The 22,272-nt window shown below is 38.2% G+C and overlaps 2 protein-coding genes across 5 annotated transcripts in view; one reads left to right on the forward strand and one right to left on the reverse strand.

Annotated features, from left to right (window-relative positions):
* SNTB1 (syntrophin beta 1) overlaps nucleotides 1–9,173 on the forward strand; it is a 199,939-nt gene extending 190,766 nt beyond the window's left edge. For all 3 annotated transcript variants that reach the window (XM_032467986.1, XM_032467985.1, XM_006186483.2), the window contains 2 exons: nucleotides 2,801–2,991; nucleotides 5,916–9,173. In XM_032467986.1, coding sequence (XP_032323877.1) covers nucleotides 2,801–2,991; nucleotides 5,916–6,008 — 284 coding nt within the window. In that variant the 3' untranslated portion in view covers nucleotides 6,009–9,173. The remainder of the gene's footprint in view (nucleotides 1–2,800; nucleotides 2,992–5,915) is intronic.
* Nucleotides 9,174–12,323: 3,150 nt separating this feature from the next.
* Nucleotides 12,324–22,272, reverse strand: part of MTBP (MDM2 binding protein) — a 57,916-nt gene continuing 47,967 nt past the window's right edge. For both annotated transcript variants that reach the window (XM_032467717.1, XM_006186482.3), the window contains 5 exons: nucleotides 19,680–19,946; nucleotides 17,963–18,212; nucleotides 17,341–17,454; nucleotides 14,449–14,514; nucleotides 12,324–13,478 (listed from right to left, as the gene is read on the reverse strand). In XM_032467717.1, coding sequence (XP_032323608.1) covers nucleotides 13,440–13,478; nucleotides 14,449–14,514; nucleotides 17,341–17,454; nucleotides 17,963–18,212; nucleotides 19,680–19,946 — 736 coding nt within the window. In that variant the 3' untranslated portion in view covers nucleotides 12,324–13,439. The remainder of the gene's footprint in view (nucleotides 13,479–14,448; nucleotides 14,515–17,340; nucleotides 17,455–17,962; nucleotides 18,213–19,679; nucleotides 19,947–22,272) is intronic.

The raw sequence follows: 22,272 nt of genomic DNA on the forward strand, positions 1-22,272 counted from the left end.
ACAAGACATCTTAGGTACAGTGCTTCCAAACTCTCATTGCACTGAAAACAACAACACAAAGTGTTTTAGTGTTACCCTCAGAAGCCTTGGATTGCTGACACCCACCCCCAGAGATCCTGATGCAGCAGTTCCCCAGGGGGGTGTGATAGTCTGTATCTAGTAAGATGCCAGGTGGTGCTGATGCTGCCAGTCCGCGGACCACTCTGAGGAGTGCTGCCCTAGGGGACAACTTCCTCCGGCACCCAGGAGAATTGTAAAAGATGGGACACACGTCAACATGGGACAGGGCTTCTCCACAGCTCCTTTACTCGTGCAAACAGGAAAAACTAGATGTTTTGTAGAAGCAGCAGCGTCTCCAACATCATCAATGTCTTTTTAAAGTCACCCTGAAACGAATTGGTAGCCGCCAGTGTTTTCCAACATCGTTGAAAATGTCTCGTGGAGAGTCAGCGGAAGCTTTTGTCTTTGATGCCTATTCTGTATGGCAAGGAAAACTGGGGTCTCGAACCTGAGAGCTGGAAGAGGCCCAAGCCATCTGAAAACTAGATTCGGTGAAGTTATACATGTAATAGCAGAGAAGTCCAGACCCCTTGCAGCAACTTCAGCAATGAAGATGGCCAAAGGGGTTGAGTTTCCATTCCACTAATTTAGTAAAATCCTTGTCTCAATAAGCTGACCTCTACTTTGACAGGAAAACAAGGAGGCTGTGGATAGACCAGCCAAAGGAGAATGACAAAGAACTGCGTAGACTGAGCTAGCTGGGGGCTGGGAGAGAAGAAATGAGGGGAATAACCAAAGGTGCAGCCCAGTTTCAAACTGAAGGATGCCTGCAGAGAGTTGGGGAAAGGGGCTTATGTTTTCATCAGAGCTTCAGTTAACTTGATAATGTATTCACTTTATCCTGTGTAAATTAAGAACCTCTTCAGATAACTTGATTCCATTATATAAAGGCCACAAACACGACATTAGGACAACTAGCATTAAAAGTAATCACAGGCAGTTAATTCAGACCATCCAGTGGCATAGGCTTAACGTTCAGACATAGAGGAAGGTGGGGGGGGGGGAACATGGTCAGAGCCCAGTTGCCCACATTCTGCAGATGTTAGAAGTAAAAACTGTCAAAAGTGAGGATTCAGTTTGGGAAGGGCGTAACTACATCCATGCCGCGTCTGGGTTACAGTTTGGTCATCCTTGGACTGATGGGTGGCAGAGGTCCAGGGCCCTTCTGAGAGAATACCTTAACGTTTGCCAAGGGGCTCTGCCCAGAGGGACTCATAAACCTATTAGAGAGTGCACCTTTGGAAAATATCAACCCTTGGTTACAAGTTAAAAGATGGCTCTGTCGAAGAAAGGGGTATACGTGTTAACCAATTAAAAGCCACCTCATTCTGTGAGCAGAGACCCCATGTCTCCCCCCAGCCCTGAAGGGCTCCCCCACCCCAAGTCTTACCCTGAGAGACTCTTGGCCCGGGTCCCTCTCCACAGCCCTCCACCGCCTGAGTCCTAGAGTGTGAGAAGGATGCAGGAGACAGTGGAAGGAAAGAAACTGAACCTTGAAATCTAAGCCACAGAGTTGTGACACATTCACTTCTCTGAGCTTTGCTTTTTCCACCTGTAATAATAAGCTAAGATCCTGCTTCCAAAGTGTGGTAAGGTGAAGTTCATTTGGGTTTATAAAGCTGAGCTGAGCTGACGATGGTACAGAGTTATCAACTACTGCCGTTCCTTTTACTCCTCCCCAGCCCCATCCCCAGCGAAGGAAACATTCCCTAAAGAGCTTTCAGATGTATGTGACGGCCAGAGCCAACTTACTTGCCGGGTCTGTTAAATGTGGTGTTTCGTGAGGCCAAAAAAACCCCCCCAAAACCAAAAACCCAAAACCCATTCTGATACATGATAACGCTTTTCAGAACTCTCTGATGAAGGGTTTCAAACACTCACAAGTCTTCCTAATAGGCACTGGGATTCGGGTGGCAGTCCCCCTGACCAGCTCATGATCTTGAAGTGCTGGTCTCTTCCTAAATGCATTGCAGACCACAGGTGAAAGCTGGCACCTAACCTGATCAAAAGGTTTTACTTCTGTTCCGTTGGACCAGAGGGCACCTTGTGGACACCAGAGGAGGGTCCTGGCTGCCACACTGGGCAGAGGGAGGAAACAGCACCTTCTCAGAAGGTGCCATATCTGACATCTGTCTGCATCAGCAGCGTTTCCAGGACCCAGGATTATCAGACCATCAGGGAAATTCAAAAAGTACTCCTATTTACAAAATGGGCTTTGTTCGACTTTTAATTAAAAATTAGGGTTTTGTTTTTTTTTTTTCAAACTACTCACTCCTGACTTCTTACATGTTACTATTTGGGTAATGTAACTGGGGGAGTGCTTGCTTCTATCACTGGCTGGTACACACACAGCACTGATTGAGTCATTGATTGACTGTGATGATGACGATGATTCAGAGGTAGCTTACTCTAAATCAAATGTCATTTTCCAGCTTGAGACGAGGCCATTGGAAGGCAGGAACTACCTGTCCCTCTACATGTTGTCAGATGGTCAGATAAGAGCAAGAACCCAGAGAAAATTCAGTAAATCCTTTCAATTTATTTCCCTAACTTTCATGGGGCAGGCTAAATTACAATATCAACATCAATCCAAGAAAAATATTTTCAAGAACAATTAGTATTGTTTAACTTTAGAAAGAAGTTTGTGGCTGGGCCCTGGGAATGAGGAGACTTGAAGGTTAAGTGCCTGGGAAAATGGATGGACTTCCACTGTTCATACTCCTGTCTCTGTCTCTCTCAGCTTGCACCTACAAAAACCAGGAGTGCCGTTTGACCATACATTATGACAATGGATTTTCTCTTACCACTGAACCACAGGAGGGTGCCTTTCCTAAGACAATCATACAGGCTCCTTATGAAAAGCTGAAAATGTCTTCAGATGATGGAATCAGGATGCTGTACTTAGATTTTGGAGGCAAAGATGGAGAGATTGTAAGTACACTTTTCTTTGTACAGTGTGATTTCGTGTATTTCATCATGCAGCACACCCATAATGGCTCGTAAACGTAATGCTGCCTTATATTTATTTAGCATTTGACTATTAACAAAGTACTTATAGGTTTGTGTCTTTTTTGATCCTTGGAAAATAGGGATAGGATCCAGCTTTTTCACAGCTCTTTGCTTTGGTCTCATTTTCCACAGAAATACTACAGAAATATTTGACTCCAAGGGAAGAACAAAGTCAGCATTAAGTTCCTCTCAAAGAGGATCCCACCAGCTTCAAAATGTGCCATTCATTTTTTAAGTGTCAAGCATCTAGTCTAACCTGGGTGTTGTGCTAGGTGTCAGGGATGCAGGGATGTAAAATACATAGTCCTGGCCACCTGGGAGGTCTCAGAGGAGCAGAGAGCATGCCAAGCATAGAGGGGGAGGGGCTGGACGAGGGGCAAAGCACAGGGGCAGTGAGGACACCAAGCGAAACTGGTCAACTCTACTCCGGCAGAGAGAGGGCCAGACAAGGGTCCAGAAGTTTTGAGTTCATCGCAAAAACTGTCTTAACAAACCAGAAGATTGGTCAATTAAGGTCACACATACTTATATCAATGCAAATTGCCCGTGTCTAAAATCATGATTTCCACGATCATTACCGCCTACCAAAAAGAAAGTTGCATGGCAGGGTGAAAGTTGCACATTCTTCTACTTTCTAGCAAGTGTGGTTCTTGACATTTCTCAGGAAGACATGGCATCTCATTCAAGCCATGGAATCTTTGAAGAATTTCAAAGAGGACCTTCAATTCTAACAACTAGTCTCTGGTTAGGTCCTTCCTAGTCACTGGCTTAGTCAACAAATATTTATTGACTCACACTTGATAGTAGGGACAGGGGATCTATAAAACACAGGGATAAATCTGTTTTAAAGATCTAGTCATTTCAAGCTCAGCTACTGGCCTTGCACAATCCCTCCCCCCCTCCCCCGGTCTCTCTGAAGGCCCAAGGCCACACTTAAAAGAGCACAGGGCCCTTCAATCTCAGAGTGTCAGCACCACTGTTCTAGGTCACACGGTACTCCTGGCCCCAGTCGGTACCAGAGTTCTCCCTGCGGGGGCCACAGGCAGTCATGATGAAGACGGTGCCCTGTGGCTGACAGTGGATTTGGACTCACTTTCTGAGAACAAATTCCAGCCAGTCATTTTGCTGACCTTTAAGATGGATCTGCAGGATTTTATAGAATTTTTGTTGTTGTTTATTTGTGTGTTTCAGTCAGTAAATTCAGCCTGAAGCACCCGTTTGGAAGTAAGTGACTGGAAAAGCCATTTGGCTGAGAATGCTCCTGGTTCAGTTGCTGCGCTATCAGTCACCCCGCTGTGTACTTCCTACAGGTGGCTACTCCCTAGCAGCCTGGAAGAGAACAAGAAGCAAGTCTTCTGCTTTATCTTTGGCCTGAAAATTCAAGGCTATTTTTACCTGTGAGGAAAATCACTTAGGTCTAAATTTCAGCCTTTCTGCCCATAATTACGACCTGACTTGAAGGACTCAGGAAGGACTGGGTTTTTTTTTTTTTCCTTTTTGCTGCCAGTATATTAGGCTGATAAGCTCAAGTTCAGATGCAGCTTCCCCAGTATCTAGCTAAGCATCCCCTAGAAGCAGGTGCCAGGGCTTCCCGGTGCGGGGTTAGGGAGCAGAGATGAGTTGTAGAAAATGCAATAAATTGAGGGTCGGGAGACCCATGTTCTCTTTCTGAGTCTGGAACTCACTCACCAATTGTCTTGAGCAAGTCCTTTTATTCTTTTAGATCTGAGTCTCCTCATCTGTAAAATTCAGTGACTGAAGTAGCTGATCTTTAAGTTTACTTCTAAAAGTTGCAGTCTGTGTTTGTGAAATAAAATAGGATGGTTAAGCCCAGGCTCAGGCATCAGACAGACCTGCATTCGAGTCCACGCTTTCTCTTCACTGTAAGATCTACGATCTCAGAAAGTTTTCTTACATCTCCAAACCTGAGTTTCCCATATAAGACCCAGGGATGATAACGATGGCTACCTCATAGGGATTTTGTGAAAATTAAATTAGATAGTGCATAGAAAGTATTTAGCACAGTGCCTGGCTCATGATAAGTACCACTTAACTTTTCTTGATGATATTTTATGCTTAGGTTGTTTTTCTCCAACAGTGTCATCATCAGAACAGAACTGGGGACAGCAGATGAGAATTGGGAACAACACACTCAATGCTCTTCAATTAGGTCGGGTGATAAAAATTCAACCTGTTAAGCTCTGACCATGTGCCAGCTCTGTAGGAACACACTGAGAAAGATAAGACTTCAGTAGGGGACTTACAGACATGTGATGTACATGCTTACAAGAATCCAAGAGTATGAGACAGTGAGGACAGAGCTGCTTTGCAGCATGGATTCTGTGTTTTAGAGCTTATAAGGAATTTTCACGTACAGTATCTTATTTAATACTCTGATTACCCTTTGAGCTAGGTCGGAATGAGAAAAATTTTAAGTGACATGTCCAAGATTATGTGCATATCTAAAAAGTGTTAGAACCAGAACTCAAATGTAGGATGTGAAATTTAGTACTGCTTCGTACTGTACCTACCTCAGCATAAACAATATCACTATGTGATACCAAAAATAAATGGTTTAGACAGTCAAGATGGGCAACGCCGATATTTATGCTATTGGTATGTATAAATTTCACAGAATGTATTTTGGAAAAAAGATACATGAGCTATAAGGAATAAGTTCAAAGAGTTATTTTGTTTTTAATCTCAGGGTGGGGCAAGGGCTTAGAAACACGATCCAGTTAACACTTAAAAGCAGGAAGTGCACAGATCGGTTTGATGTGGAAATCACCATTTTTTATCAAGCATTAATTTAAAATCTTTCATGCTCTCCTCTTTTTAAATTTCAGCAACTGGACCTTCATTCCTGCCCCAAGCCGATTGTTTTCATCATCCATTCCTTCCTGTCAGCTAAGATTACAAGACTGGGTTTGGTGGCCTGAACAGAGAGGGGCGAATTGCCTTTGAGAAGAAGAGGGCTGCGGTGCCACCAAAAAGTGACATAACGGACACCATCTGCAGTGATGCACCAGATGTAGCATGCCACAGTCAGCTTTAGCTCCCAAGAGTCCTGTTTAACAGTCCCAGACGCCTCCAATTTCAGCAACTGTAAGGGCACCCTCAGAAAATACCACCAGGACTATCAGAATGAAACTGTCTTTTCAGAACAGGAAAAGGGTGAAGAGGCTGATTGGAAATACACAGCATAGCTTTTAAATAATGACAGTCAAGGTCAGGAACATTAGAACAGCATGTGAAGATCCTAATCATAGCAGTTTCTAGGCAACTGGTTCACCCAGGTAAGCAAGGGCTGAAAAGGTGATAAATGGACATTTTTTACCTCTCCCTGGCGAGTAACAAGGATCCCTTGTTTTATTGTGATTTCCTGCTTCTAATTGAGTTGACTTTCACCGGTAAGGAAAGAAAAGTACTTCACATGGAAACCCACCTTTTATTTAAATATGAAACAGCTGTCACGTTTTCTTAGTGAATTATCTTTCAGTGATGTAGAATGATTCGGAAGTGTTCTTATTAGCATATGATGAGGGGGAATTCATTAAGCATCAGATGCTGATCTGAACTATAAGCTGGTGGATTCTGAGCCGAAGTAGACTGCTTAAATTACAAAGCTTTGCTGAAGAGTGGCGTGTGTGAAAGATATTAATTCTGGGACAACTCTCACACCAAGGTTTGCTATCTTAGAGCCATGACTTATAGCTTTATTTATGGAAAGCAAATTATGGATATTTTTAAAAAGATTGCCATTTGAGAGAGATATATATATATAAAATAATTCACGTGGGGTCATTTATCCCCGTTTTGTGGTTTTCAGTGAAAGTACTGAGCAATTTACTGGCCCTTGTTTTTGCCTGTGCTTGTATGCATGCATTTTCAAGCAAGTGATAGAACAGCCTTATTATGATTCTGGTTTATGCTGAGTTTTACATAGAGAGCCAATGTTACAATCAAACCCATTGATAGCATCCACTGAACTTCTGGAATTCCAGGGAAATAATATAATGACCTGATATTTTTCTACAAGAATATTTTCAGATATCATATAGCATATTACTGCTTTAACATTTTTGCTTTTATCTTTCAAAACAAATTCACCAAAAAAAAAATATTATTTGATTTTAAAGTCACTGTCCTCAAACCTGGAAAATTAGCTGTAGAATTTCTGTGTTTGTATCCTTTTTCTCCCTGTAGTTTACATAAACAAATGTTCTGGGTTAGATTTGTGTGTTTTTTTAGAACCATATTTTAGCAAATACCTATGCAAAGAGCTTTAAAAAGTGAAATTGTTTTAAAAGAATGTGATTTTTTTCACTCAGATATATGTGTTTATTGAGTTTTACTTTAGATCAGCATTTTATTTTAGATCAGTATTTCCTTGAAGTACATATCATGTAATACCAGTTCCAAGAGGCATTGATTAAGTGATGTTTTGGGGGGGGAAGGTGCGAAATAAGGGGGTTGGTAATCAAAAATGTTTGTTAAATACTGAGTTTAAAAATGTTAAACAGATTTCATGATTGCAGGCCTCCTCAAAGACTATTGCACATTGCAATTCTGCAAGGGGTGGGCGGGGCTGTGTGCCATTCCTTATGCTTTCCTACAGAACTCCTAACAGCATCTTGTGAAGCTAGTGTTTAAAACACACACACACACACAAACACAAAACAAACAAACAAAAAAATCACTTTGGAAAACACAGCTTTGGGACACTGATTTTGTTTTGTTTCCTGTTTTCAAATGCTGAAGAGTGAAGTCCCAGCCTGAATGTTGTAGGAAAGCTTTGATGCATTTGTAAATTATACCACACTCTTTCATTATATATTTTCAAAATCACTGGAATGTTGTTATACAAGAGAATCATACTTGTGTATTGTAAATAATATATTAAAATACATCTATTAATGCCAATAGTTTAAATCAATATGTAATCTAAGGTGCTCAGTACTACATGAAGTGTGAATGAATTACTCATAATTAAGTTGCAAAGATCCTATTATATATTTATAGATAAATTAAAATAATCATAATTACAAATATTATTTCTTCATCACTTGAGTTTGGGACTGATTAATATCTGGGTAGGGTCAACAGAAACTACATTCTCTGCATTTATAAAAGTTTAATTTAAATATTTATATTTTAGAAAAATATATTTGAATAAAATTAATGCATTTTCTGAATTAAAATGTGTAATTAGCAAGAAATAGAAAATTTTACTAAGAGAATTGTGTATATAAATTTTTTTCTTTCCTCCAAGTCAAAGTGTACCATATCAGGGTGGTTATGATGAGTCAATTTCAAATACTCATTTTTTTCTCATTCTGAATTCATCAAGTTATGACTTTACATTGTAGATTTTAATCTTGTCTTGATGTGTGTTATGAATGTTGTGAATAACACAAACTCATACATCTGGGTACAGTTAATGAATCAGTTGAATCATTTTGGGGAATTTGTTTCTGTCCAGTTTGCTCTGTGCTCAATCTGTGTCTTATTTGAATTGATGATGAATTATTAAATTCACCATGTTTGTCCCTTTAAGGGCAAACCAATACTTGATGAATAATGGCTTAATAGATACTTTGTGGGAAGCTGCCCATTTGTTAGTAGATGTGATTAGGTGAGCCCTTTGGTGTGGTGACATCTTTAAACCATCCCATAGGAATTTAAAGGCCATTAGAAAATACAGATACCAATTTATTTTTTTCTGACTTGAAGCAAGTAGGAGAAACAAAACTATAAACCCATTAAAACTACTCTGAGGCATTTAATTAATTCTAACAAGTAATGTACTAAAATGCTGAAAAATGCATGTTCCTTTGTCCAAAAGTTTGTTGATCCTGCTTGGCTGAAGTCAGAAGGAATGGTCTTAATGGGCAGAAAGTTTCTCCTAAAATTAATGAGCAGGGCCTTTCTGGCCCTTGTTTTACAAATATTAGATATTCTATTTTGAGGGGGTTGGAGTGGACTGGGGTGAGGGAGTAATTTTTGAAATGTACCTTGAGTTTAAAAAAAATGTGCCTATGTTTATAGCACTATGGATATCATGTAAAATTTATATATGAATTAAATAAATATTCACCTCTGAATATGGTGGGCTGGCTGGTGGTTTCCTAATAGCCACAGAGGGACACGGGAGTGTGAAGACACATCCTGTAACTCTCCTCCTCCAAGCTTGGCCTTGAAATGCGCTAACAGGTAAAGGGGACACCACTAGCAATTTTTGTGTTTTTTGTGGGTATCGTTTCAGGATGGGTCTTCACCTGGGGCTCAGCGCTCTCATTTTAACTAAATTCTTACGGGATTTTACCTGTACACCAAACACTAAATACACAAATTCTCTGTAGTACCAGAACTTCGTTTGTGTTTGAGTTGCTTGTAATAAATGTAACAGGCTGGGGTTGAGAAATCTTTCACTACTTAAAAATGTAGTAGAATTGAGATGACATTTAGAACTGCAGAATCTCAGTTTAGAAGAGACTTCAGAGGTATCAAGCACACTACTGCCCAAAGTTTCTCATTGTAGCAACACTACCTTAGTATCTTAGGATGTATGATTGGCTCATAATATAGCAACATAGTATACATATGTATACGCCAAGTAAAAATTTATTTTGAAGTCTGTACCACCTAACATTACCTCACATACCCTATAATCCAAGTACTACATTTGGGAAACACTGACCTTGTAGAATATTCCACTAAATTTCAGGAATATCTTCCCGAACATCCCTCGCAGTTGTTCATCCCAGCCAAGAGTGAACATTTTCAGCTATGGGAGGAAGCCACTTATCTCGTGAGGCAGGCCATTCCATTGCTGGATGGCTAGAGTTGCTGGAAAGTTCTAACATTCTTAGAGCCAAAACTTTTATCTGTCTAACTTTTAGTCATCACCTTGTTCTACCCTAGAAAACACTCGAAAGTCCAGTCTCTTCTACATGAGCATCCTAAATAAATGACAAATCAAGGCTAGGGCTTCCAGGTAATATAAAATGATCTGAAAATGGCTTTACATAGGATACTTAACATTCTTCATTTTTATCCTTAAAGAATCAATTGGCCAAGATTAAAACCTTCCATAATACCTAGTGATGGGAAATGATGGGAAAACAGGCATTTACACACCCATTAGGTGCATATAACCGCAATAGCTATAAAAACTTTTAAATATATGCACCTTTTGACTTATGGGAATTTGTCTTAGAGATATAATTACACAAGTGCACAAAGACTAATATAGAGATCACCTTGGCAGCACTGTTTGTAACAAGAAGCTGAAAAGGTCAATGTGACCATCAATAGAGCTAAATAAATCCTGGCTCACAATGCATCAGGATATTCTGCAACTGTTACAGAGAATGGTCCATCTAATGTGGACAAAATTTCTAAATGCAAGCTCTGCAAAGTGCAGATATAGATATGTAGATATATATTCCATTTGTTCTTTAAAAACATGTTTCTCAAGGAGAAGGGTGCTGTGGGGCATTTGGAGTCTGTGCAAGTGTCATTTTGTTGTCACATGGGGAGGGGGACACTATTAGTATTTGCTGAACAAGAACCAGATATGGTGACTCCCTGCAATGTGTGATGCCAGTCCTCACATCCAGCAGAACCATTTCCCACACAATTTTGGTGTCCTCTCAGTTATTCCATGTAGGTGAAAAACGTTACAATTATCTGAGCCTAGGCCCTGATGACATTTTACATCTGAAAATTTTTTTTGACTGATTCAATATATGCTGAATTTCCTAGGTACACAACTACTGTGCATATGGAAGAAAGACTGTGTTTTTGTTTTGCTCCAGGCGTTTGATAAAACATTTTATAAAAACAAGTCATCAGCAGCAAGTGTGTTTGTGGTACTTGAGTCACCAACACAAGCGCATGACTAGTACTACATGTGCCTCATTCATGCTGAATCTAACTGAAAGCCAAATATTTGACTGCTTCATTTTGTCTTTAGTGTAGGTGGTACCCCAGCATCTCCATGCTGAAATGCACATTATTGTATTATCATTACTTTCCCTTTCCAAAACTTCTTTAAAATTAGGGGATATCAATTTTAAAAAAATCCTGAGTGCATGTAGCTTCTGTTACTAAACTAGGCACATCCTATATATCTCCTTAGGTTTCCTCAATGTGATTGTCTGGTCTCCTAGACTTTCAGCTGCTTATTCGACCTCAGGCACCACCACGGTCAGCTCTGCTTGACCTAAGTGTTACTGCCACTTAGAGCCGACCAATTGCTTTCCTGGAAATGCTGCCTTCCCCGACCCCTCCCCTTGGCTGCTGCCAGGCAACCAGGCTAAGGAGATACAGGCTTGAATTTCTGGGTTCTGTCATCAATTTCAGACTTGAATGAAAAGCCACCCTGTAGGGCATAAGAACTGGCATGCTGGGCAGCTGCTAAAGGTGATGACCTGAGCAACTCTGAACTGCAGGGGATTTATTTAAACCTTTGTGGGGCCAAACCGGAGATAATAGGAAGGAGCTGAGCAGATAAATAATCCTTTCCTGCCTCCTTCCTGTGTACTTCTCAGAGACATGGTTTCTCCATACACTGTATATCCTGAGAGCCATCCAATGTGACTGAGAAGACACCCACTGGACGACTGTGTCTCCGTGGGCCTCACAACAGTGTCCAGTGCCCTCACACAGCACCCGCCTCGCTTCCCTGCCTCTCCTGCCCTTTGCCCTCTTTGTCTCCACTCTCGGTGCCCTGGAATTGGGCCTCCTAAATAAAGCATCAGCACCTAATCCGTGCCTCAGGTTTCATTTTCAAGGGAACATGGCCTGAGACTCATTTATCAATTTCACCTGATGACAGCAAAGAGACATTAAAAATACCTCTTATAAAAGGGGTGTTGGGTCTGCTCAGTTGAGAAGGAATGGACACATGTAATATGCTTGTACTTGTATAAAAATGTCTCGACAAATTCAAGTTCTGGTTGTTTGGAACTTACTGGAATTTTTTTTTTCAAATATTTTCAACGTGCAGTTAGTTGAACCAGTAGATGTTGAAGTTATGGATACAGAGGGCTGTCTGTATAAAGAAAAAGATGGTAGATCTGACTGCACAATAACTAAAAATCTCCTTAACACAATAAACAAAATGACAAGGGACTAATACCTCTAATATATAAGAATGCTTACAAACCAGTAAGAAAAAGTCAAGATATTCAAAATAAAAACCGGCAATTAAAAAGTGGCCAACACATTTAAAAAATGTTCACCTTCACTATTTTCAGTCATCAAAAAAGGAAAAAGGGACTTTGCTGGTGGGTGTACAAACTAGTCTCTCAAAAAGGCAATTCAGAAATATTTACTAAAAATCTTAAGACTCACAAGTTCCACCCCAAAAAAGTTATACTAAGGAAATAATCAGTGATGTACCAGGAATAGTCACTAAAGTTTTAATTATAATATGGAAAAACTAAACTTATATGCCCAACAATGGTTACACAATTGTGGTTCATTTGTATTATGCAATTATTAAAATAATGATATATGATATAAAGTTCATTTCATATTATTAAGTTATATCATATTGTTATATCACATTGTTAAGTGAAAAGCAGGCTATAAATTAATACACATATATACACACATATTACACATATAAACACACACACGTATGACCCCAATTTCAAAAGTATTTTAAACACAGTGTTACCTATAGTGAGGACAATGTTGGAAATTTTTCCCACTCTTCTTTGCATTTCCACATTTCCCACACTTTCCAGATTTTCTGCCATGAGAAAAGATATTTTTTTCTGGGAGTTTGTACTTAGTCATTTTCACTATGTCTTATTTTCACAATTTTGCTCTTTCTTCAATTTTGATCCCAAATAAACATTAATAGCTCCAACAGCAGCGGCTCCAGGGCAGGGGTAAAGGAACATGGCCAATTGTGTGAATTTTTTGGCCAATATTTTCTAAATCAGGGGCCAATCATGCTGGCCCAACATATGAGAAAAGCCATTGGCAATGTCTTACTTAAGACTTCGTAATTTAAATATGCTTAACAACAAAGACATTTACCAAGAAGTAAAGAAATATCTTTTTCTATTTATTGGAATAATTAAATAACCAAGAGTAAAATTTTTAAAACATATAGAAAAATGTTAACTTTAAAAATTAAAATATAGTAGAACTATAAAATAAGTACACAATTAAAAATACATTAACCGCCTATCCTCAAAACTATATAAATATAGGATATTTATAAAATTCTTTAAAGATGTAACACCTATCCTTTGAATAAAGTTTGAAATTTGTGATTTTCAAACTAAGGAAGGAAGTAATAAATAATAGCTTTGTCCAATTTATAATTATCCAAAGAGAATGATCCTGTGTTATTTCTTGCTTGTCTTTTCTAATACCCATTCAATCACCTAAGGGAAGAAAAAATATGATTATGGTACATTTCTATTGAAAACATAAGCAATAGAAAAAGACATTATTAAAACTTCAAAAGAATATGGTAGAAAATTTAAAACAAAAAAAAAAGTCAAAATCTTAAAATACATATTATCTTAAAAATACATTTTACTAGTAGTTACCAGTGGGGAGAGGAAAAGGGGAAAGGGTAATACAAGAGTAAGGGATTAAGAGGTACAAACTATTAGGTATAAAATAAGCTACAAAGATATATTATACAACACGGGACCTCGCCAATATTTTATAACTATACATGGAGTCTAACCTTTAAAAATTGTAAATCACTATGTTGTACACCCATAACTTATAGAATATTGTACATCAACTATACTTCAATTAAAAAAAAAAGAAAGCCTGAAATGTTTTATTTCCCAGCCTAAATAGGGATCACAAGGATGTTCTTTTTCATAATTGTTTTTAACTGTTTCTTTGCATATGTGTAAACATATTACATATTAGATTACAAATTTTTAAGTGGAACACCCCCCCCCCCATTTATTTTCTTGCTAAGAACACTTTTCTGAACCTCCACTACAGAATACAATACTGGTCTCATTGGACAAAATGAAGATTCTGCTCTATTTCCTTACCTCCACTTGAAAACATGTTTTCAATAGAAAGAAATTAAACCAAGTTTGGAAAACAACTAATCAAAATGGATTAATTTTTCCAGCCTTTTGGATTTCTTTTTTTCTTTCTTTCTTAATATCATTTTAGAAGCTCTTTTGTTAACAGAGAAATCTCTTAAATAATACTAAATACTCTGCTTGCATAAGTCTATTATTAACTACCTTAAAGAGTAGTCACAGGGACAGAGTTGAAAAGACCACTCAGTAATTTACTGCATATATTACAGCATTACAGCTAGCCTGAAATAAAACAGTAATTTAACTGAATGTAGTTTCTTGGGAATAATTTATTTACCTGAACAACATTGTTGTTTGCTGTTTTCTTCATTTCTTCGAATAGGCCCCTTGAAGTTTTAAGATCCTAAACATAACAAAATACAGCATTTTTAAATTTGTACATTAAATTACAGTGAAAAAGTCATTATTAAATAAACTTGAGATGATCCGAAATCATTCTATAAGTATCAATGTGAAGATGGAAATACTACAAAAAAAAATTAAGTAGATTATATTTTGCTTCCATCCTGAAATATCAAATTACTCTAACAAAATATGTACATTTATACATAAACCCATGTCTCTCTAATCTCACATTCCCAATAGCGCTGACCAAACCCAAGCCCCATCCTCAACTGTGAGTAGCCACTAACGCTTCACTACTTATGAAATGATTGTACAGTTTATATGTATTTTTCAGATAAAATACCAATTTTCTCTCTCTTCTTTTTGGCTATTTCTCAAAGAGGGAATGACACAAGAAGTAAAACTGAACTCTCTGCCTTAAAAAGTTAATGACTATATCAAATTATAAAACTTTAAAAATCCAACGATGTGTTAAAAAAAAAAAAGCAGTCCTTTGCTGTACTTCCAAGTTATGCTCCACTGAAGTAGTCACTTTCAATTCTTTTAGCTGTTTTATTCAGACCTTCGTGGTTCTAAATAATATTCTTATCCTGCTACTTTGTAATTTAACACTTACAGACAGTGACTGCTCTTATCATGGATTCAGGTCTCTGAATCCTCCCTTCTCTTCCTCTCTATGGCAGCAGCACCAGTTTTTTGCTTATTAAATAGTCACTGCTTGCATTATTCCACCTAAGCAAATAGAGTTCAGTCCTGAGCTAAGTTATGTATTACAGTTACGATTTCTTTCATTTAATGTCTTGTTTATCCTGTAATTGAACTCCATTTGCTTAGTTTCCCATTATATAATTCTGTAAACTGTAGAAGATTGATTAAATGCACAGCAAAGTTTTTCAAACTCAAGTAAACTAGGTAATCTCTCACTTCAGCTTTTTGTTTTTGCTTTTGTATTTTTAACTTGTTTTTTTTCCATTAACTGGAGCTCCTTCTGCCACAGCCTGCTCCAGTCTGGCCCACCTGCCCCCTCGGCCCGGTCCAGCTGGGACTCATCTCCCCCTCATCTAGGTTAGTTTTTCTTTTATTTCTTGCTTCAGTCCCTTACTCTACTGAACTTCATCTTCTACAGAGTCTTCAAAAGGGTACACGAATGACAGATTTTTTCAGACCTTCCACATCTGAAAGCATCTTTACTGAATCTCCATACCTGACTGAATTCGAGACTGGCCATAAAATCCTAGGTAAATCACGTTCACTCAGAGCTTGAAGACACTGTCTAGGGTCTTCTGGCCACAGCGTTACTATAGAGAAGTCCAGCGCTGGTCTTATTCTTGATTCTTTATACGTGAACTACTTTCTCTGCTGGGAAGTTCTGAGGAGATGTTCTCTGTACCCAGGAGATGTGACATCCCACAATGACGTGGCTCGTAGAACTATCACTTGCTGTTACATTTTTGATAGTATTCTCTCCTCTATTTTCTGTTTTTGAAACTTGTTTTTAGCATATTGGATTTTTTTGGATTAATCCTCTCATTTTTAATCCTATGTTTAACGTTTCTGTCATTAATACTAATTTCTAGTAAATTTCTTAATCTCAAATGTTCAGCATTCTGTTGAATTGATTTTATCATACTTTTAATTTCAAGTACCTTTCATGTTCTATAGTTTTTGAAAACAGCATCCCGTTCCAGTTTTGTGCGTGCAATGATCTTTCTGAGACAATACAGTTTAATGAAGTTTACTTTAGCTTTCTGCTTTTTCAGAGTTCCCCTTGTTCTTTTCTGTTTTGGCATCTGTTGTGTTAGATCCTTCCTAAAAAGTCTGCTAATTCTTGGCTGTCACGTCGTATTTTAAAATGAGGTACTAAAAATCTTACTGGCTGTAGAGTTTGTTCATTGATAGCTTTATAGAGTTGGGTAATTAAGGGGCCAGGTGGCCTTTTCACTGTGGCTTCTGATTCTCCTGCACTGTCACCGAGGTGGGGGGGGACAACTATGTGTAATACACCCACACGTAGTTCACATTGTGGGAGGAAGACATGCAGAGCAAGTCGAAGGTTCCCCAGTTCACTCAGTGGATCTTTACTTAACTCCCCTGTCCTCCACCTGGCACCTTGCCTGCCGCCTTCCCTGACACCCAGTGTGACTCATCAGTAACCCCGAGGCGGTCACTGCTTTCACTCGGCTGCAGCAGCTTCCATATGCTTCTTGTTCAACAATGTATCAAAACACTTCTACATTTTTCCTTTCCTTTTTTCTTGGCTTTGGGGCTTTTTAATATCGATTTCTTCAGAGATTTTAGAAAGGAAGGGAATTGAATGCGTGTGGTCAATCTGCAGTTCTGACCAAAAACCCACATAAAACTGTGATTCAAGTCAGAAACTCTGAAAACTGGAGCTAACTGGACACCATCTAAGTTTGACAAAATTGTCATCGGAATGGCTGATCTGTTCAATGTCTTACAACTAGCTGACAATGGGTTCAAAATTAGAAACTGGGTGTTCTGATACTCAGTCTGGTAGCTTCACTATACGCTAAAATTAACTGAGTAATTAAATAAAATAAGCTGAAGCTTATTATCAACCTAAGTCAAAACCTTGTTAGAGAAACACTGAGGAAACAGTTAAGGTGTCGTTTTCTATATATGAGGACTCAAGTCAAATATGAAATATTTTGACTTCAATTTTTCTACCACCATTTAAAAAAATCTAGCAACAAGTGATAAGCTACCTGTGTGAAAAACACTCACTATACATTAATTACCTTGTGTCAAATAGGAACATTAGAACATGACCGCGATTTTGCCATCAGTAAAGAAGACATGGTACCTTCAGATAGAACTTAGAGATCTCAAAGAGACGCTGACTGCATGCAGTGAAACATTCATGAGCCTCCGTAATCCTGTGTTTCTTCAGGGTTTCAGTAACTACTTCTTTCAGTATCTTGAATAGAACATAACATATGACTAATATTTCTTGGAAAAAGTGCAAACATATCATTTCAGCTTTAGAGTTCAGTTCTGTGACTCACACAACCATGCAGCTCTGCTAAAGATAATTTGTCAGGAAGAGAGGACTGGAATATCTTAAGAGAGCAATTCATTTCACGAGTTCTGAATTGAAATCTGTGCAAAAGGTACACACAGCAGGGATACATAGGTGTGTATGGAAAATTTCACTCATTATAGAAAGAACAAATCCGCTCCATAAAAAATCCTTATCTCGATACATCTATCAACCAGCTTCAAGGAGGATCCATTTGTAGCTAATTCTGTTCCATTTATACCCCCACCCACTTTCCCATTATCCTTCTTGCATTGAATTATTTTAAAGTAAATTACAGACATCATTTCGTTTCATTCATAAAATTTTTAGACAAGCATTTAAAATGAATCAAATAAAGAAATGTCTTCCCATGTAGAACTAAGAGGGTCAGGAAATAAATCTTCACCCGTGTATGTTTCTGTGATCTTGATTCCTTAGTTGGCCTTGATATTTTTGATTCGTGCACTTTTTTTTGACCTGAACTGGCCTTTGTAGTGACTTTGGGAGTTTCAGAGCCAAGAACTGGAACAGACGGACAAGTCACAGACAATGATTTCTCTGCCCGTGGCTTTCTGGATGTCACTGAGTGATGATGGTGATTACTGTTGCCACTTGTCTGACAAAGAAGAGAATCTGAACTTTCAGATTTTGCAAGTCTATTTTGGGGAAAAACATTAATAAACATAGATCAAGTAAATCAACAACGAAGTCCATTTTCTGTCCTAAATGTTACAACTATATCATTGACACATAAACCCAAGAAAAGCAAACAAAATTTCTTGCTACTGCTGCCTTAAATAAGCAACCAACATCATATTATACAGTAGCTCCCTTAGTTCTTCAAATGTGTGACTAGGACATAGAAGGCAATGAATAACATTCTAGAATCAGAGCTGATAGGAAAAGCAACAAGCAATATTGCTGTCGCCTTCTCCGTCAAGCTACAAGTTCTCATGTCCATCAGGGACGGCACTCCAGGCGGTGCCGTTTACAGACTCAGCACTCATCTGTTAGCTACTTAAGCTTTTCTGTCAAGATAATTTTGATGAAGAAACCGTAATAACCATGCTTGCTGTAGCTACCTGTGAAAAATAAATAACAGTACTGAATATAAATAAAATTATACAATTGGCTCTTGTTTCAATCTTTCTAAAATGTTTAAATTTCCTTTTACAAGAAAGGGTCTCATATTCTTCAATTCTGCTACCCTATACGCCACAGTGTACTTTCTTTTCTGGAATATATACCTATTAGTCACAGTCAGAAGTAAAAAATATTACTATAAAATACAATATCTTAAATGTTTATGGATTTGCCTTTTAGCTTTATCAGGTGTAAAAAGTACCATGAATTTATAAAGTCCTCATGAAAATAACTCAGTTATTCCACATCAGGGAAACAGTATTTCAATATTTTTAACTGTTCAAAAAAAAATTTGAAGTTTCCCTTTAAGATAGTTGATACTTTTTGAAAGGTTCACATACAATAAGAATTTAAGGTTTGTTTTAGATGTCAAAGACCTAAATTTGACAAAAGTTCTAAAGATATATAAATCCAAGTACTTGGACATTTTATTTAGCTAGCAAATAAAGTATCTAGAAAAATTTCATTTTAAATGTATTATTATGTAGGCTTTAAAGCTGTATTTTACATGAAACTATTATAGTATTTATATATATATAATTATATTGTTTTAAAATGGTTCCTCCTGGAACCCACTGTTTAAGGGGGCAACACAGGTAGGAAATAGTGAGAGGACAGCTAACAGGACAGTGCACCCCTAATACCGTCTTCAACAGAGCAGCTCAGCTGCTTGATCTGCTGGATAAGATCTCCAGTGTTCTGTGGCTTAAAAACTTTACAATCCACTGTGCTAATGGACTGTATATTAGCATACAAAGCCAAAAAAAAATGTGTTTTCTCCCAAGTCATTTCTTTTTATAACTTATAAGCATAATCATCAACTGCTCACAATACAAACAATAATCCTGGTATGAAAGAATTAATCTAAAATCTATATAGAAAGCCACTCAAAAATATAAAAGATTAACATTTTAAAAAAATTACCCTAGGACTAAAATGCTTTCTGTCAAGATGCTACTTTTATGTACTTAATATGTCACCTTTTGGGGGGATAAAGGCAATTCAGATCTCTTGGTCTCCTTTTTAATCGGGATACTTCAGTCCGGAGTTCACTTTGTAAAGCTTCCCCATCAGGGACACTTCCAGGCTCTGATAAAAGTGCAGGAGATGGAAGAGGGCTCAGCACAGTAGGCACTGGAAAACTTTCTCTGGTGCAGGTAGTTTGAGTTTCATAACGAATAAGACGAGACTGAAGTTCAGAAAATCCCCCATCTCTTTCTAGTGCCTTTCGGTCATCCAAGCAGTATCTAAACAAGAGGAAGATCATTAAAATCAAAGACTCCATGCCGCAATGGGCATTTCCCTGCCAATTAGGAAATAGCAAAACATTTACTTAAAGAGTTCTTACTAAACTTCCTAATAACTGTTGGAAGGTTGAGTGAATGGTCAACTTCCCCCGCAAGTTCAGTTTTTTCCAGCCTGGTACATGACATGGCAAAAGATTAAAAAAATTTGAAGTACAATCTGATTCCTCTTTGACTGTTTCTGGGCAACAGATTAAGTTAATCCTCTGGCTTATTTTCAAAATAATACAGTTTCTGTTTTAATACTTTTTAAATCTCTAACAACCTCTGACTCCTCAGCATGGCTGATACATAACAACATGAAATGCTGACTTCCGTTAGAAAGGGCAAGTTTATTTCCAACACAAAGATTAAAAGGGTATAAAGGCATTCTAAACTGGCTCACCAAACACAGCCCAGAACATTCTGAATTTTCCCTCTGAAGCTCACTTCCACCTTATTGACTGATTGACAAATTTTCCTTCAAACATTTTGGTTTTCTGTGCCTCTGGTTTCTAGCTAAATCTGATTCAAGAAATCAATGCGATGTTAGCTCAGTGAATGCTTCTGGACTTAAAGAAATCCCACGTTGTTATGTACAACAAATAAGCATATCAGGAAAATCACCTATGAGATGCGTGACCTTGGAAAACCCTTCACTTTCTCCCCTTCTACAGCTGCACCAAGGAAACACAAATGGTTTCACATATACGATGGCAGGACTATAAACATCAAAACCTTTTTCTGTTATCTGTCTTCTTTATTTGTAGAATTCTAAGAAGTTCCTTAAAGTCAGAACTTTGGTTCCATGAGCTTTTAGTTCAACAGTCATGGAGTGTATCATTACCCCAACCTCTGATTGCCTGATGGAGGTTTGAAAGACTTTCTCTTTCCCTTGTGACACATATGTGATTTCTAAGAGTACAGACTAGAGAGCCAGATGCCCTAGACTTAAATCTGGCTCTACCACTGATTAGTTGTGTGAACTTGGCCAAGTTGCTCAATGTTATCTATTCTACTGTTGCCTCGTCTGCAAAATGAGATTCACAGTAGTTATCTCGAAGCGCTGTTGTGAGGATTCCTTGAGTGGGCACGTGTAAGCCCTCAGAATCAGTGCCTGGAACACGCAAGCAAAGCAGTCAGTAAAAGCATGCTGCCATCATCAGCAGTTTTCTTTTCTACCACAGGCAGTCTCACGGTATGCTGATGATGCACGGCACAGCCAGGATTCAGACCCTGGCTGCTGACTTCAGAGTCTGACTTTAACCAATTTCATATACTATCTCTCATGTAAAGTGTAAGTGTAAGGATCATCTTCACTCGAGTCAACCCAGGGCTGAACATTAGAACCACCCGAAGAGTTTTTACAAAATGCTGATGTTTGGCCTACATGCCCAGAGTTTCTGATTTAATGGGTCTAGGGTTACACTCAGTCTTGGACATTTTTTTAAAAAGCTACCTAGTGATTCTAAAGTGTAGCTAGGATGGATAAACCTCTGATAGAACCCAACAGTTAAATTACAGAGGAGAAAACTTGAGCTCCTAAGCCAGAATGTTAACTGATGGCAGAACAGTGACTAGAACCTAAGTCTCTCAGTTCTCTGTCTAACATCATTTCTCTAGTCTGTTGCTTAACAAAACATATTTCATTAAAGATCAGCAGCAACCATAAGGATTACAACTGAGTCCTATTTCTATCTTGGGCAATTGATAGAATCCAGAATACAATTAAGAACCATAAACGATAAGGAAAGGTTCTAGGCAAGCGGAAATGTAATCCCTGATTAGCCTACAGGAAATTCTTGAGAGCAAAACAATCCATAGTTTGACTTCAGATGCATATTTTTTTCTACTCTACGATTTTGAGTCTAAGATGCAGATTTTTCTGTTCCAGTTTAACATCTCTCGATCACAGTTGTTCAAAGCGTCATGTCTTCGACTGAATTATGTGCACCATGCATGGTGACTTTAATTGCCATTTAAAATGTATTCAAAATGATTTTCCTGTGATTTGGCATTGAAACAAAAAGTGACTTTGCAAATAAGAAAGGAACAGAAGCAGATTAGCAGGGTACATATTTGATAATGGTGAAGTAAGTATTCACTTCTGGGAAAATGACTACACTTCCGTATTTTCTTGCAAAACAAGAACCAAATGCTTTATGTGCCCAAAGAAAGAAAAATACCCATAAGAAGATGAAGCTATTCGTCCTGTAACTACAAAATATGCAAGAGACTGCCTAGCACACACCAAGCAACATCGATGAAGGCGAGAAAAACTGCCACATCT

The sequence above is a fragment of the Camelus ferus genome, chromosome 25 (genome assembly GCF_009834535.1).
Source record: "Camelus ferus isolate YT-003-E chromosome 25, BCGSAC_Cfer_1.0, whole genome shotgun sequence".
Classification (NCBI taxonomy): domain Eukaryota; kingdom Metazoa; phylum Chordata; class Mammalia; order Artiodactyla; family Camelidae; genus Camelus; species Camelus ferus.